Below are 13,092 nucleotides of genomic sequence, written 5' to 3'. Positions count from 1 at the left end.
ATATCAACTATAAAATAATAAATTTTTAATTTTCAAATAACACTATCAATTTTACATTCAATTTTCATTTTTCAATATCAATTTCAAAATTTTATTACTTTACTTAATTAAATTTAATTATATAATCAAAATTAATTGTTAAAATATTTTTTTTTAAATTACAAAATACTAGCATTAATAATATAAAATGAAATCAAAACTGAAATTATTATTATTATTTAAAAAATTAAAAACTTACAATTTTGTATCAAAATTCAATTTTTAACATTATTTTAAAAGATATGAAATTATTTACTTAATATTTTTATTGAATTTCCGTTTATACCCCTACCCAATTCAACAGAATTCTGAAATGAGTGCATAATGAATCCCAAAATTGAAGTATAAAGGTACAAACTGAATTTCCCAAAATTTTGGTGCAAGTTTATTTTTGAAAAATAGTACTATGGAGTAAAGTGCAATTAATTCTTAAAATAATACTCATTGAAGTTTCACGCATTTTCCAGCTGTACAAGAAAAAACCTTAGCCTTTTTGTCAAGTGGAGGTACTGCATACATGAACATAAAATACACACACTCTTCATATTAATCTGTAAGTATCATAAGTATATCATTGTATGTCTACTTGAACATAATTATATATACCATGTTGCTTGTCTTTCTCTTTAAGAATGTTTGTATTATTCATGTTCTTGGTAATGTATGATTGTAACATTAGAGTTCATTTCTCATCACCAATCCGCGTTTTTTGATCTTCCGTGTTAATTTTCTACTTAATAATATACTACTAATTAGTCAATTTACTTAGAACTATTTTGTTTTCTTGGCTTGTAATCAGATCTACATTTGTCTTTCACTCACAAACATAATCCGTACAAACATTTGTTTTTTCATCATATCTTTGTTTTAATTTGACAGCCCTTGTTTAGTTGTTCCAAGTTTATTTGATTCTTTCATTATATATTGTTTAAATATTTTGTTCTTGTATCTTTCTTGATACTTGAACATATAAAGTTTTGATTTTTAAGGGTTTTAAGTTGTGAAGTTCTTGATTTTAGTGAAGATTTGAGCTAAAAAGGCGATCTTGGCAGGTGTGGTTTTAGTTAGAAGGTTCTTGAATTTAGTAATTTCAGTGAAAAATTTAGCTGCCCAGGTGAAAAAAAGTGATCTTTGCAGGTGGGGTTTTAGTTAGAAGGTTCTTGAATTTAGTGATTGCAAGAAAAATTGTTCTCCCCAGGTTCAAAAAAGTGATCTTGGCTGGTGGGTTTTTAGTTAGAAGGTTCTTGAATTTAGTGATTGCATTGAAATTGAGTTTTCAGGTGGGAAAAAAAGTGATCTTGGCAGGTGGGGTTTTGGGGGATCATTTTTGTGTTTGAGTGAGTGTTAGGAAGTTGTTGTTGGGATTTGTGTACAAGAAATTTGGATAGATTTTGGGGTTGTAAAGGATGGGGTCTAAGGTGGAAAGGCATCAGCATCATCATGATCTTGTGCCTTTAGCTGCACTACTGAGTAGAGAGATGAGGAATGAGAAAATGGAGAAGCCTACTGTTAGATATGGATATGCAGCTCAATCTAGAAAAGGGGAGGATTTCTTCCTTATGAAGACTGATTGTCAGCGAGTTTCAGGGAATCCTTCATCCGTTTTCTCAGTTTTCGCGGTATGCAGTCTTTCTGCTATCTACTAAATGTTGCATTCTATGCGAAGCTCTTATGTCGGTGCTCTTCTTGTTATTGCACTGTTAAATTCGGGTCATTACTAAAACATTCTCTCTGCTCTGCTAGTAGGAGTAGATGTAAGGTCTAAGATTCTGAGTACATCTCATTTTACAATGACCCTGCTATACGATATACACTAAGTATTTCTGGTTTGGTTTCTACTATGTTCGTCCTATGTTCATACTCAAAAGGATTATTAGCTCGCTTTTGATTCTTCATTTATCTGATAGATTATGTCCTTGAGCTGCTATGTAATCTCTCTAAAGCAATTTTCTTACAGAAACACAATTTTTTTCATTGTGTTGTTGGCAATTCAACTTGTACTAATGATTAGAAGCAATCATTGGTGCCATATAAAATGGACCAAATAATTTTCTTGTTTAATTCTTTTGTGTGCAATTTATAAATAATTGAAAATAATAGTATGATTTTCTGTTGCTCAATTTTTCTGCAGAATGATTTCCTATGCTATATATGATGTTGTTTCCGATTTCAGATATTTGATGGGCACAATGGAAGTGCTGCAGCTATATATTCAAGGGATCACTTATTAAATCATGTATTAAATGCTATTCCTCGTGGACTTGGACGAGATGAGTGGCTTCAAGCTTTACCTAGGGCATTAGTTGCAGGATTTGTAAAAACTGACAAGGAATTCCAGAGTCGAGGCATGAGTTCTGAAATTTCTAAATATTTCCTCTCCTTTAAATCTTAATATACTGTGATTCAATTATTCATTATGTAACTGATCGACTGTTACTTTTTGTCTCTCAGGATTAACTTCGGGAACCACAGTAACATTTGTTATAATAGATCGATGGACAGTTACTGTTGCATCTGTTGGAGATTCTCGTTGCATCTTAGATACCCAAGGAGGCGCTGTTTCCGAATTGACTGTAGATCATAGACTCGAAGATAATGTTGATGAGTGAGCGTCTATCTTCAATGTTTTGATTTTCATATCTCATACTGCAGATGTTAACTCCATTGCCATTTCAGAAGAGAACGTGTAACAGCAAGTGGAGGTGAAGTTGGAAGGCTTAGTATCTTTGGCGGTGCAGAGGCGAGTACTTTCTTTAGTTATTAAAGTTTCATGCTGTACATCATCAAGACATTATATATTGCTTCCTTTTATAGTTATAAAAAAAATTACTTGTTTTGGTTTATCTGTACCATCTAACTATATTGCTATTTTCACAGATTGGTCCCCTCCGTTGCTGGCCAGGGGGCTTATGCCTTTCCAGATCAATTGGGGACATGGATGTTGGAGAATTCATTGTGCCAATACCATATGTTAAACAAGTGAAAGTGAGTAATCAATTTTAACAGTTGTAATTAATTTGTTAAGAACGCAATCTATATTTTTGGCTTCATACACTAAACTGTCCACGCGTTAATTGAAAGTCTGCTACTGGCTTGTGGCCTGACATGGTTTTATCATTATAAAAGTTATCAACTGCGGGAGGGCGGCTTATTATAGCATCCGATGGTATCTGGGATGCGTTATCTTCGGATATGGCTGCCAAATCATGTCGTGGATTGCCTGCTGAACTTGCTGCTAGACAAGTAGTTAAGGTAATAAGCTCATATTTGTGTAATGTTTTCTGTACATGCATAAGCAAAATGCTCATGTATTCTTCATATAACATTCATGGGCACATTAAGCGAAAACCTGAATTTTCACATTGCATTTTACTGGATGGTAACTAGGAAGCACTGAGGACAAGGGGGCTGAAGGATGACACAACTTGTATTGTTGTAGACGTAATTCCTCCTGATAATTCAGCACCACCTTCTCCGCCTCCAAAAAAGCAGAACAGATTTAGAGCTCTATTGTTCAGAAAGAGGTCCCATGATTCTGCCAGCAAACTGTCAAGGAAACTATCAGCTGTTGGTATTGTAGAGGAGCTTTTTGAAGAGGGTTCTGCAATGCTTGCTGAAAGGTTTAAAACTTTTTGCAATTCACTTCTAACCTATTTGAAAAATTATACTCCCATTCTTTCTTTCTTAGTAGATTACTAGATAACAAATTCGAAACAATGCCCCATACTAATTGAACACAGTCACACACCCACTCTTGTCTTTTGCAACTTGACAAGGCTTGAACCTCTACCTTCCTAACAGAGGTGAGGGTAATACCACTAGATCAGCAGCATCAAGCTGTCTTATTGAATTGCTTATAAGTCTTATTGAATTGCTTATAAGTTATAACTGAGAGACCTGGAATGTTGTTTCCTCCTTATGAGGTGTAGCTAATCTGAGTTGCATTAATTAAGGCCACCACCTTAATGTAGGAAGGCTTCTGTATGATGCTACCTAGCTGTCTAATATATTTTACGAACTGAAGTATGTATCTAGCAGCTCACCTCTTTTAATACTTCACATAACTTAAAAGTGAAAACTATATTGGACTAGGCATAAAGAGTCCTATTTCTGATTTATATTTTATAGTCCATAACAGTATCTTAATTTCGTGCAATCCTTTGGTGGTTACCAAAATATATTGATTTTTCATATATCTGAATATACCAGAATAAGAGTACTTTTTTGGGATTTGTCTAGCATTATCATTCACAGTTTCATTTAGTATATGACTGAAAACAGCAGAAACTAGAGCATTTCTAGACTTTTAGAATCGTGCAACAAGTCACAGTGACCCATTCGGTTATTTGCCTATATCTTGCATCATATTAATATCATCTTGTGCTGTTGTGCATTTAGTAGTCTCTATGCTACTGTTCTGTGGAGTTCAACACGTATTCAAGTTTTACAAGCTTCACTTGATATGCACCCTTCTGTTTTAACACACATACTTTTCTCGTTGTACTAAATAGATTAGGAAACGATGACACCTGCAATCAATCAACATCCGGTCTTTTTATGTGTGCCATTTGTCAAACTGACCTAGCTGCAAGTGAGGGCATATCCGTCCATGCTGGTTCAATATTCTCCACCAGTTCAAAACCATGGCAAGGTCCTTTCTTATGTGCTGATTGTCGTAACAAGAAGGATGCCATGGAAGGAAAGATACCAAGTGGAGTTAAGGTGGTATAAACCCACAATTTGTTGCTTGTGCTTGCTTCTCTTATATTCATTCTTCTAAAGTCCCTATATTTCTTAGCCCAGGAAAGTATTAATTTGTAAAAGGTTTTGCACCAAATATACATATTTTTATATTTTAGACAATGTTAGATTTTGTCGTGGCTACGACTCTACAAGGTCATTTGCAATCTCTTTCGAAAGATTTAGCCAAATCCAAGTGAACTAGTTGAATTTGAGAAGCAGATTGCTTCGGTGTAAATGATTTAAGTCTTATTCAATCCAAAAATATAGAAGACTTTTAAATCTAAATTGATTTTTTAAGATGGAAACTAGCCTAGTTTTTATTAAAAACTGTTTAGCTTGATGACAAATGACGATCCACAGGAGCTCTATACTCTATGGATATGATAAATTACTTTCAGCAAAGTGATTAACAAATTGCTATAAAAACATTTAATAGATTAGTAATTGTATTAACTGACCTGGACAATATTGACAAAGCAAGGCAATGATTTTGTATTGGTCGGAGCTTAGGTGGTCACCAAATAATTTGTATTAGCGATTACCTTCATTTCAATTTACCTCCTTAACAATCATGGCTTGGACCAAAATTGGGGGTTTAGAGAAATACTTCATCAACTTTCTTAAAAGGTCTGTTAAACTATTAATTGTTTTCTTTTACTAGTTTGAAGTTTCTAACAATTATCATACAGTTATCTCCTTATTCTTTTACTACATGTGAGAGTTCGAACTTGTGAAATACATGTATTCGAACTTGTCAAATAGTGATTAAGTGAGGGTGTTCAACTACGTAAAAAGGTTATACGGTTTCTAATTTTAATCACCATTTTCATAATTACTAGAAGTTGTATTCGCTAGTAATCAAATATACATGAAGAAAACCTATCCATTGTAAGAAAAAAAAAATAATATTGCAATAATATCAGAAATGATAATATATATATATATATATATAAATTAAAAAAAAATAATTAAACTAAAATAATAAGCTCATAAGCTATCAATTGTAATTTGTGAATAGTAATCCCTAAACCATTACAGTTGGGTGCGTCTCACCAACCCTTACCAACTCTAACCGGTCCCACCCGCACCCACTATTTCGCCAGCTATTTTGACTTCCCATTAGACCATTTACCACCATTTACTTCTCAACCCCTCACCCACCTCACCCATGCTTCATTTGTTTTTATATTAAAATTTTTAAATTGTTTCCTGCATGATTCATATTAAATTTTACAAAATTTTCTTATTATTTTTTCAATATATTTTTCTAAAAAAATATTTAATGATTACAAAACCTCACTAGCTAAAAAATTCTTTTCCTTAGAAAATTATAATTACAAAAACACCCTTTACCAACTCCTACCATCTTTTATACATGCTCTCAACCTTTACCATAATCCCAAGTCTTGTTTCATGGCTCTCTTTCTATACTTGATCATCCCTTGCACCATACTTCTCCTACACCAGCTCTACCACAAGCTCAGATTCAAGCTCCCACCCGGCCCTCGTCCATGGCCTATAGTAGGCAATCTTTACGACATCGAACCGGTTAGGTTCCGGTGCTTCAACAATTGGTCTACAACTTATGGTCCTATCATATCAGTTTGGTTTGGATCAACTCTGAATGTTATAGTCAATAACACTGAGCTAGCTAAAGAAGTGCTGAAAGACAAGGATCAACAGTTAGCTGATCGGCATCGAAGCCGATCAGCAGCTAAGTTTAGTAGAGATGGCAAGGATTTAATATGGGCTGATTATGGACCTCATTATGTTAAAGTTAGGAAAGTTTGTACACTTGAGCTGTTTACTCCTAAGAGACTTGAAGCTATAAGACCTGTTAGAGAAGATGAAGTTACAGCTATGGTGGAATCCATTTATAAAGATTGTACTAACTCAGGTATTTTTTCTTCTTTTTACTTTAAACAAATACAAGCAGGTTGAACTAGAAAAAAAACATCAATCTGAGTTTATATTCATGCGAAATTTAGTGACTTTTTATCCCCTGTTTCTCCCCTGTGTTATCCCCTGTTTTGTATCATAAACCTTAGGGCTTAGGCCATTTGTTTTTTTTTCCTGGCTGAAGAGATTATTACCTTCAGCCTGAAATTATAGGACCTTTATGCAACCAGGATGTAAAACAGGTCAGTTTATTTTTATTTGATAAAGATTAGTAGGTGCAATCCTGATATGGTCAAGATGGGATGGAGTAGTTTTATTATATCTTCAATAAACTATATGGAACAGAGACATTGATGATATTTAGAGGTAGTAATTGAAGTTATCGAACATATTTTCACCGAAATCAAATGAATCGATTGTCTTGTGTACTTGCTGTAGAAAATAACATTCCTCTTTATGAAAGTACTCGACAAAGTAGGATCGTATATTCTAGATTGCTCTGTATTTAGTATTGGCTGGTTATGTTTACATAGCGAGGATTATTGTTGGGTCAGGGAACGACGTTTACACAACATTATATGACACCTAGATGTTGAAATGCAGATACCATAGGGAAAAGTTTGCTAGTAAGGCAGTATCTAGGAGGTGTTGCGTTCAACAACATCACCAGGCTTGCTTTTGGAAAACGATTTGTCAACTCGGAGGGGGTGATGGATGAGCAAGGCAAGGAGTTCAAGGCTATTATTGCTAATGGTCTAAAACTTGGTGCCTCTCTTGCAACAGCTGAACACATTCAATGGCTCCGATGGTTGTTTCCACTGGAAGAGGAAGCATTTGCAAAACATGGAGCGCGGAGAGATAATCTCACTCGTGCCATCATGGAAGAGCATACTCTTGCTCGTCAAAAGTCCGGTGGCACCAAACAACATTTTGTTGATGCATTGCTCACCCTTCAAGCAAAATATGACCTTAGTGAGGATACCATTATTGGTCTACTTTGGGTATTTTTCTGCCTCTCCTTTCTTCATTACCCTGTTAATTTCTATTTCAGTTTCTTTATACGTTAAAATTTCTTGTCAAAAAACTATAGTTTCTTCTCCTTGTAGTTCTGTCCTAATGCCAATGTGATACCTGATGTTACATGCTAAAACACTTGATACCCTGGATTTTAAATTTATTTTGTACGATCGATTTGAGCCCTTATTTTTGGTATTAATCACCTTATATTGGCCATTTGTGACTAGTAAGGTTTAAACATTATTTTCTGATCCGTTATCTTGCCTCTAGTTCTTGGTAAATTTAGTCCAGTGTATCAAATGGCAAATTCCCCTGTATTCCACTTCTTAGTATTATAAATTGACAAGGGTTTTAAGAAATAACACAAACACACATTTGGGTGAATGCTAAAGGGTATAATTGTTATTTTTCCAGGATATGATTACGGCAGGAGCAGACACAACTGCAATTGTAGTAGAATGGGGCATGGCAGAACTTATTAAGAACCCAAGGGTGCAAGAAAAAGCCCAAGAGGAGCTTGACCGTGTGATAGGATATGAGCGTGTTTTAACTGAACTGGATTTCTCGAATCTCCCCTACCTTCAATGTGTGGCGAAAGAGGCTCTACGACTACATCCCCCAACTCCCCTCATGCTCCCACACCGTGCCAATGCCAATGTCAAAATAGGTGGCTATGACATTCCTAAGGGTTCAAATGTGCATGTAAATGTATGGGCCGTGGCTCGTGACCCTGCTGTTTGGAAAAACCCATTAGAATTCAGGCCTGAACGGTTCTTAGAAGAGGATGTCGACATGAAAGGGCATGATTATCGTCTACTACCTTTCGGAGCTGGAAGAAGAGTTTGCCCTGGGGCACAATTAGGTATCAACTTGGTGACATCAATGTTGGGTCATCTCTTGCACCACTACTCATGGGCACCACCTAGTGGGTTGAGCTCAGATGAGATTGACATGACAGAGAGCCCTGGAATGGTAACTTACATGAAAACGCCCCTGCAAGCTGTTCCAACACCGAGGTTGCCAAGTCAGTTGTACAAACGTTTGGCAGTGGAGGATATGTAATGTCTTCTTCAAATGTTTAAGATATCACACTGTTAGCTTAATACAATGCTTTTTTGATAATTGGTATCTGTCTTAGTGTTCTTCCACTTGAACCTGGTTTCAGTTTTATGTTATCAACATTGTATGTTCTTCAAGCCTTTGTAAGTATAAAGGTAATGCATTAACTAATTCCTCTCCAGAGTTATTTGCGTATAGTACATTGTCATTAACCATTTCGGGTTTTATGCTGTAAGACTTTTTGGTAGATTATTATTAATCTTGCATTCTACTATTTTTCCATAATTTGTTTTGCCAGTCCTAGTAAGATTCTGTTAATCTTCTTTCACCAACTGTTAATAAAAAAAAATAGTAGATGAACCTCTCTGATCTGATCATATTACATATAAGCTCTGAGTACTTGTATTGTTGCTGGATGCAATTCTTTTATAAGTTCCTCGTAAATTTCATATACAAAATGTATACCAAATGCTTCTACAAATGGCTGCCTTAGTACCTTCACTAAACTTGCAATACTGAATCAAATGCAGGAAGGAGATAAAAAGGACGTATAAATTACAGTATTACAGTCCCTAGTCACTTAGAATTGGAAATTTAAGTCATGTTCACGAGTTAATATGCATAACCTTAGGTGCAAGTCTCAGCAAACTATCCAGAGCACCTGGCAAAAACTTCCTTGCAAACATGTAACAAACATTGGTTTTATAACCATTGTACTTGCATTGCTTTCCAGTTCTCATCCTCTCCAGAAAGTCTTTAGTAGCATCTGATCCTGAGTACTTCGATGGGTGCGGTCCACCTCTCGACCAATCAACCCAAGTTAACGTTCTGTTTGAATTCCTCTCCCAATGATTTATGCTCACCATTGTAGGTAGGTAATGTTCATCAGAATAACATGCGCCCTTGCAATATTTTTGGAATACAGGGAAATATGTAGTGTCAGCGATCACTTCTATGGCTAATTCACGGTCAATCTGGAACCACTGAGAACCTTTCCTCCATTGATCAAGTCTTATAGTTGGGTACATTTGTGGGCTATAGCGACCACGTCCCACAGGGCCCTGTAAATCATATGCCTCCACAAAGTTTTCGGAGGAGTTCATAAGATAAGAATAGATAGTGGAGAAATTGTATAGAGGAATGCATGATTCGGAGAGCAGAACAAAACGCTGGTTTGAGAAATCAAGAAGTGCATTAGCTAGCAAACGGCGTTCAGCTTCAATCATGTTGGCATTACCCCATTCTACAGCCTGCATATTAAGAATGAATGATTTAACAAACATAAATACATAATACTGCAATAAATAGAATCATCAAATTTCAAGACAGTATTATTTAATGACAGTACATAGTAACCCGAAAGTTACATATCACGGTCATGATAAATCACATACACAATGCACAAAACTCCTGCATCAACAGCAAAACGTTGAACACATACCATCTTCTTCTATTGTAGTTACAAGTTTTCTATTATCTTCTTTTTTATTGTTAATTACTAGGGTTAGATAATTTAAGGCAATTGGTTTTCCATGGACTAAACCCCTGTGCATTACATACAATTTGACTCCCCCAGTCACTTTCAAGAGGAGGTACTGAAGAGTTAAAAAAATTGTGAATGTAGATTGGTGAAACTATAGTTAGTTGCCAGCCAGTAGCTTAGCTTAGCTACCCATGTGACTTTTCCCCTTGGAGATACAACATGACTTGTTTGTTAACATTGGGTTCACCGAAATACAACAAGGACTCAGCATTACTTGTGTCGCCTCTTTAAATTTGTATATATTTGTCTTCACACAATGTTCTTAGGAGAGATTAGTTTAAGTAATAATCATGACAATAAACAAGTAAAGACCATAGGTTACCCTGCCAACATGTATTGGTAATAATTTATTTGAGATTACATAAGCATATTCTGCACTGACAGCTGCTATCTTCCACAAGGTAAACGCCAGTAAAGATTCTCTAAGCTTCGGATTTAACCATTTTTAAGTAAAGCTTACAAACCAGATTATTAAATTAACAGATCCAATCTCCGGAAAAACCAATGCAGACTATGACGTTTAAAGCAGATCAAACATCCGGACAAACCAATGCAAATTATTAAATTAAGAGATTATGAGCTATGTAATGCATAACGTTTGCGCACACTGACGTTTAAAATGACAATGCCTAATTTATTTATCTTTTGTTAATCTTATGTTGCGAAACCCCAAGACAGAGTTAGGTGGCCCAGAATCTTTTAGAGTACTGGTTAGTTAACAAGTAAGATGTGTAATCGGGTGAATTCCCCTCTCTACAAACAGAGTTTATCTAAATTGCGGAGGATGCAGGTCTCAGAAAGTATAAATTTTAGCAAATCAAACGGGGGAAAAGTGTGTTCAAACGATGACTAGCAAGAAAGTTACAAAGAGGGGTGTTTGGAGAATGAGTAATGTTGTATGTTGTAAAATCCGAATGCAGCAATATTGTAACAACAAGTTATAATTCCAAAGTGTACCTTGCTAGGGATTCTCCGATCACGAAACATAGAACTTTCAGTCTGGGACTGATTGAATGAAGGATCAGAATGCACATAAATTGAGTAAAGTCCTTCATTCCCTTTAAAGAACTTTTCCCACAAAGGCGCAAACGACACTGTCTGTTTGATCAAGAACATAAAAGCAACCTTAGCCGCAGGCTCAACACCTGGAAACTCACTTCTTTTCGGAACCATTGAAGCCCTCCATAACAATTCTTCATCATTCATATCATGCATGACTTTAGGTGGCTTCATATATTCTTGTAACCCCGTACGACTCTTCACAGTTTTACTAACACTAGCACTGCTAGATAACGATGATAATGGTGGTGACAGTGAATATGAAGAAGTTGAGAGAGAGAATTGTGTCAATTGTAGATTGAATGTGAAGTTTCTAGAGTAAAAAGTAATGATGATCCCGAAAGTTAAACCAAAAGCAAAGAAAAGAATGTAATACAGGATATTTACAAATCCTTGTGCTGGAGAACTAAACACCTTTGTTGTTGAAACTGGATTTTGGTTTTTCATGGATGCTGAAAGAGAGAAAAAAGATATATGTGCAGGGAATTAAAGATTAATACCTGCAAGATCGAAGCAGGATAGTAGAGAGATTGTTTCCGTAAAGAACACGAACGTTATTTGAGAGAATGTATAGGCCTTACAAAAACAATGTGATGCAATCTTTACTATTTGGAGCTTTTACACAAACAAACTAGAGAAAACAAAATACAAAAGCTAGCTAGGTGCATATGAGAACATTATATACGTGTGTATGAACACAGAAGGTTATGAGCTAGCAGGGCAATATGGGGAGGCCGCGTGAAAAGATTTGTAGCTTAGCCACGAGAGAGAGAGATTATTGAAATAATTTATGGCGTCGGATACTATGTATATAATTCGAAACTTTGTGTTATGTATTGTAATTATGTAAAGGGTGTCATTAAATATGACTTTATTATATTTCTGGAAACATCTTTGATTGGATCGAATAGAGATTAGACACTTGGCCAATTAGAGCAATTATATGGGGCTCAATTAGCTTAGTTTGTTTTGTAATTGAATTATTTATTAACTTAATTTGTTATACTTTCCTTGTTGGCTTGACTCTTCAAAGACGTGTAAAGATCCTCCATATAGGAAGCGCTGCTTAATTTTACTTCTTCCCCCATTCATGTTTTCGTCGGTCTATTATGTCGTTTGTTATATAATTCCTGCACAGATTAAAAAGGAAACTTCCGTGCATTCAAATAAAAAAATCTGAGTTTTTTTTTATTGAATGTGTACAATTATTTTGATTTAATTCGACCATATATTTAAGTTTATGTTACTAATGTTAACGGTGTGACAGTTTCAAGTTTGTTAGACAGAATTAATGCTCCACAAGAAACTCAAATCTTGGAAATTACGAGTGGTAACTAAGTGGTATGTAACTGGCTGTACCAAGAAGTTGATATACGTCTCTTCGATGAAAGAAAGGTAAGTTAAATTCTAGATCCTTTTTTTTATTCTGGTCAATAAACTATCTCAATTAAAATCCCATATTTCTTGGGTTTATTTGACCAAAAATTAACAGAATTCTGACCAGAAACTATGAAATTTTCTAGTTTAGAAGAAAATGATAAAAATACATTGGTCTAACACTCCGTTTCTTATTGGTTGTCACATTTTTTTGTCGGTCAAATTGACTAATTTTTTTATCAAAGATTAAAAATTGTTCTTATATTATTTAAAAAACTTAAAATGATATAATAAAGTAGAAAAAATATTTTTTTATTATATAATTTTTTTATTTCGAGTTCAATTATAAAATATTA

The 13,092-nt window shown here is 34.9% G+C and overlaps 3 protein-coding genes across 3 annotated transcripts; 2 read left to right on the top strand and 1 right to left on the bottom strand.

Moving 5' to 3' along the window:
* Nucleotides 1-564: 564 nt before the first annotated feature.
* LOC141666545 (putative protein phosphatase 2C 15) lies at nt 565-4,970 on the top strand. The gene is made up of 8 exons (XM_074472602.1): nt 565-1,658; nt 2,213-2,384; nt 2,491-2,644; nt 2,716-2,779; nt 2,917-3,024; nt 3,166-3,291; nt 3,427-3,659; nt 4,551-4,970. The coding sequence occupies exons 1-8, from the start codon at nt 1,446-1,448 to the stop codon at nt 4,768-4,770; spliced, it is 1,290 nt and encodes a 429-aa protein (XP_074328703.1). The 5' UTR covers nt 565-1,445; the 3' UTR covers nt 4,771-4,970.
* Nucleotides 4,971-6,126: 1,156 nt separating this feature from the next.
* On the top strand, nt 6,127-8,952 carry LOC141666544 (cytochrome P450 98A2-like). Its single transcript, XM_074472601.1, has 3 exons — nt 6,127-6,679; nt 7,285-7,682; nt 8,113-8,952. Exons 1-3 carry the CDS (start codon nt 6,196-6,198, stop codon nt 8,758-8,760), a joined length of 1,530 nt encoding a protein of 509 aa, XP_074328702.1. The 5' UTR covers nt 6,127-6,195; the 3' UTR covers nt 8,761-8,952.
* A 205-nt stretch (nt 8,953-9,157) lies between these two features.
* On the bottom strand, nt 9,158-12,190 carry LOC141668346 (glycosyltransferase BC10-like). Its single transcript, XM_074475199.1, has 2 exons — nt 11,258-12,190; nt 9,158-10,007 (listed from the first exon to the last, which is right to left on the bottom strand). Exons 1-2 carry the CDS (start codon nt 11,804-11,806, stop codon nt 9,363-9,365), a joined length of 1,194 nt encoding a protein of 397 aa, XP_074331300.1. The 5' UTR covers nt 11,807-12,190; the 3' UTR covers nt 9,158-9,362.
* Nucleotides 12,191-13,092: the final 902 nt, after the last annotated feature.

The sequence above is a fragment of the Apium graveolens genome, chromosome 6 (assembly GCF_009905375.1).
Source record: "Apium graveolens cultivar Ventura chromosome 6, ASM990537v1, whole genome shotgun sequence".
Taxonomy (NCBI): Eukaryota; Viridiplantae; Streptophyta; class Magnoliopsida; order Apiales; family Apiaceae; genus Apium; species Apium graveolens.
This window is presented reverse-complemented; position numbering and strand designations above follow the sequence as displayed.

Bases quoted from the DNA above. Each gene is read 5' to 3' on its own strand.
- LOC141666545 (XM_074472602.1), top strand. From the start codon at position 1,446: ATGGGGTCTAAGGTGGAAAGGCATCAGCATCATCATGATCTTGTGCCT. The intron at 1,659-2,212 runs GTATGCAGTCTT...TTCCGATTTCAG, and splicing joins CCGTTTTCTCAGTTTTCGCG to ATATTTGATGGGCACAATGG. The intron at 3,025-3,165 runs GTGAGTAATCAA...TCATTATAAAAG, and splicing joins CATATGTTAAACAAGTGAAA to TTATCAACTGCGGGAGGGCG.
- LOC141666544 (XM_074472601.1), top strand. From the start codon at position 6,196: ATGGCTCTCTTTCTATACTTGATCATCCCTTGCACCATACTTCTCCTA. The intron at 6,680-7,284 runs GTATTTTTTCTT...GTTGAAATGCAG, and splicing joins TAAAGATTGTACTAACTCAG to ATACCATAGGGAAAAGTTTG. The intron at 7,683-8,112 runs GTATTTTTCTGC...TTATTTTTCCAG, and splicing joins CCATTATTGGTCTACTTTGG to GATATGATTACGGCAGGAGC.
- LOC141668346 (XM_074475199.1), bottom strand. From the start codon at position 11,806: ATGAAAAACCAAAATCCAGTTTCAACAACAAAGGTGTTTAGTTCTCCA. The intron at 10,008-11,257 runs GTACACTTTGGA...CTTAATATGCAG, and splicing joins ATCGGAGAATCCCTAGCAAG to GCTGTAGAATGGGGTAATGC.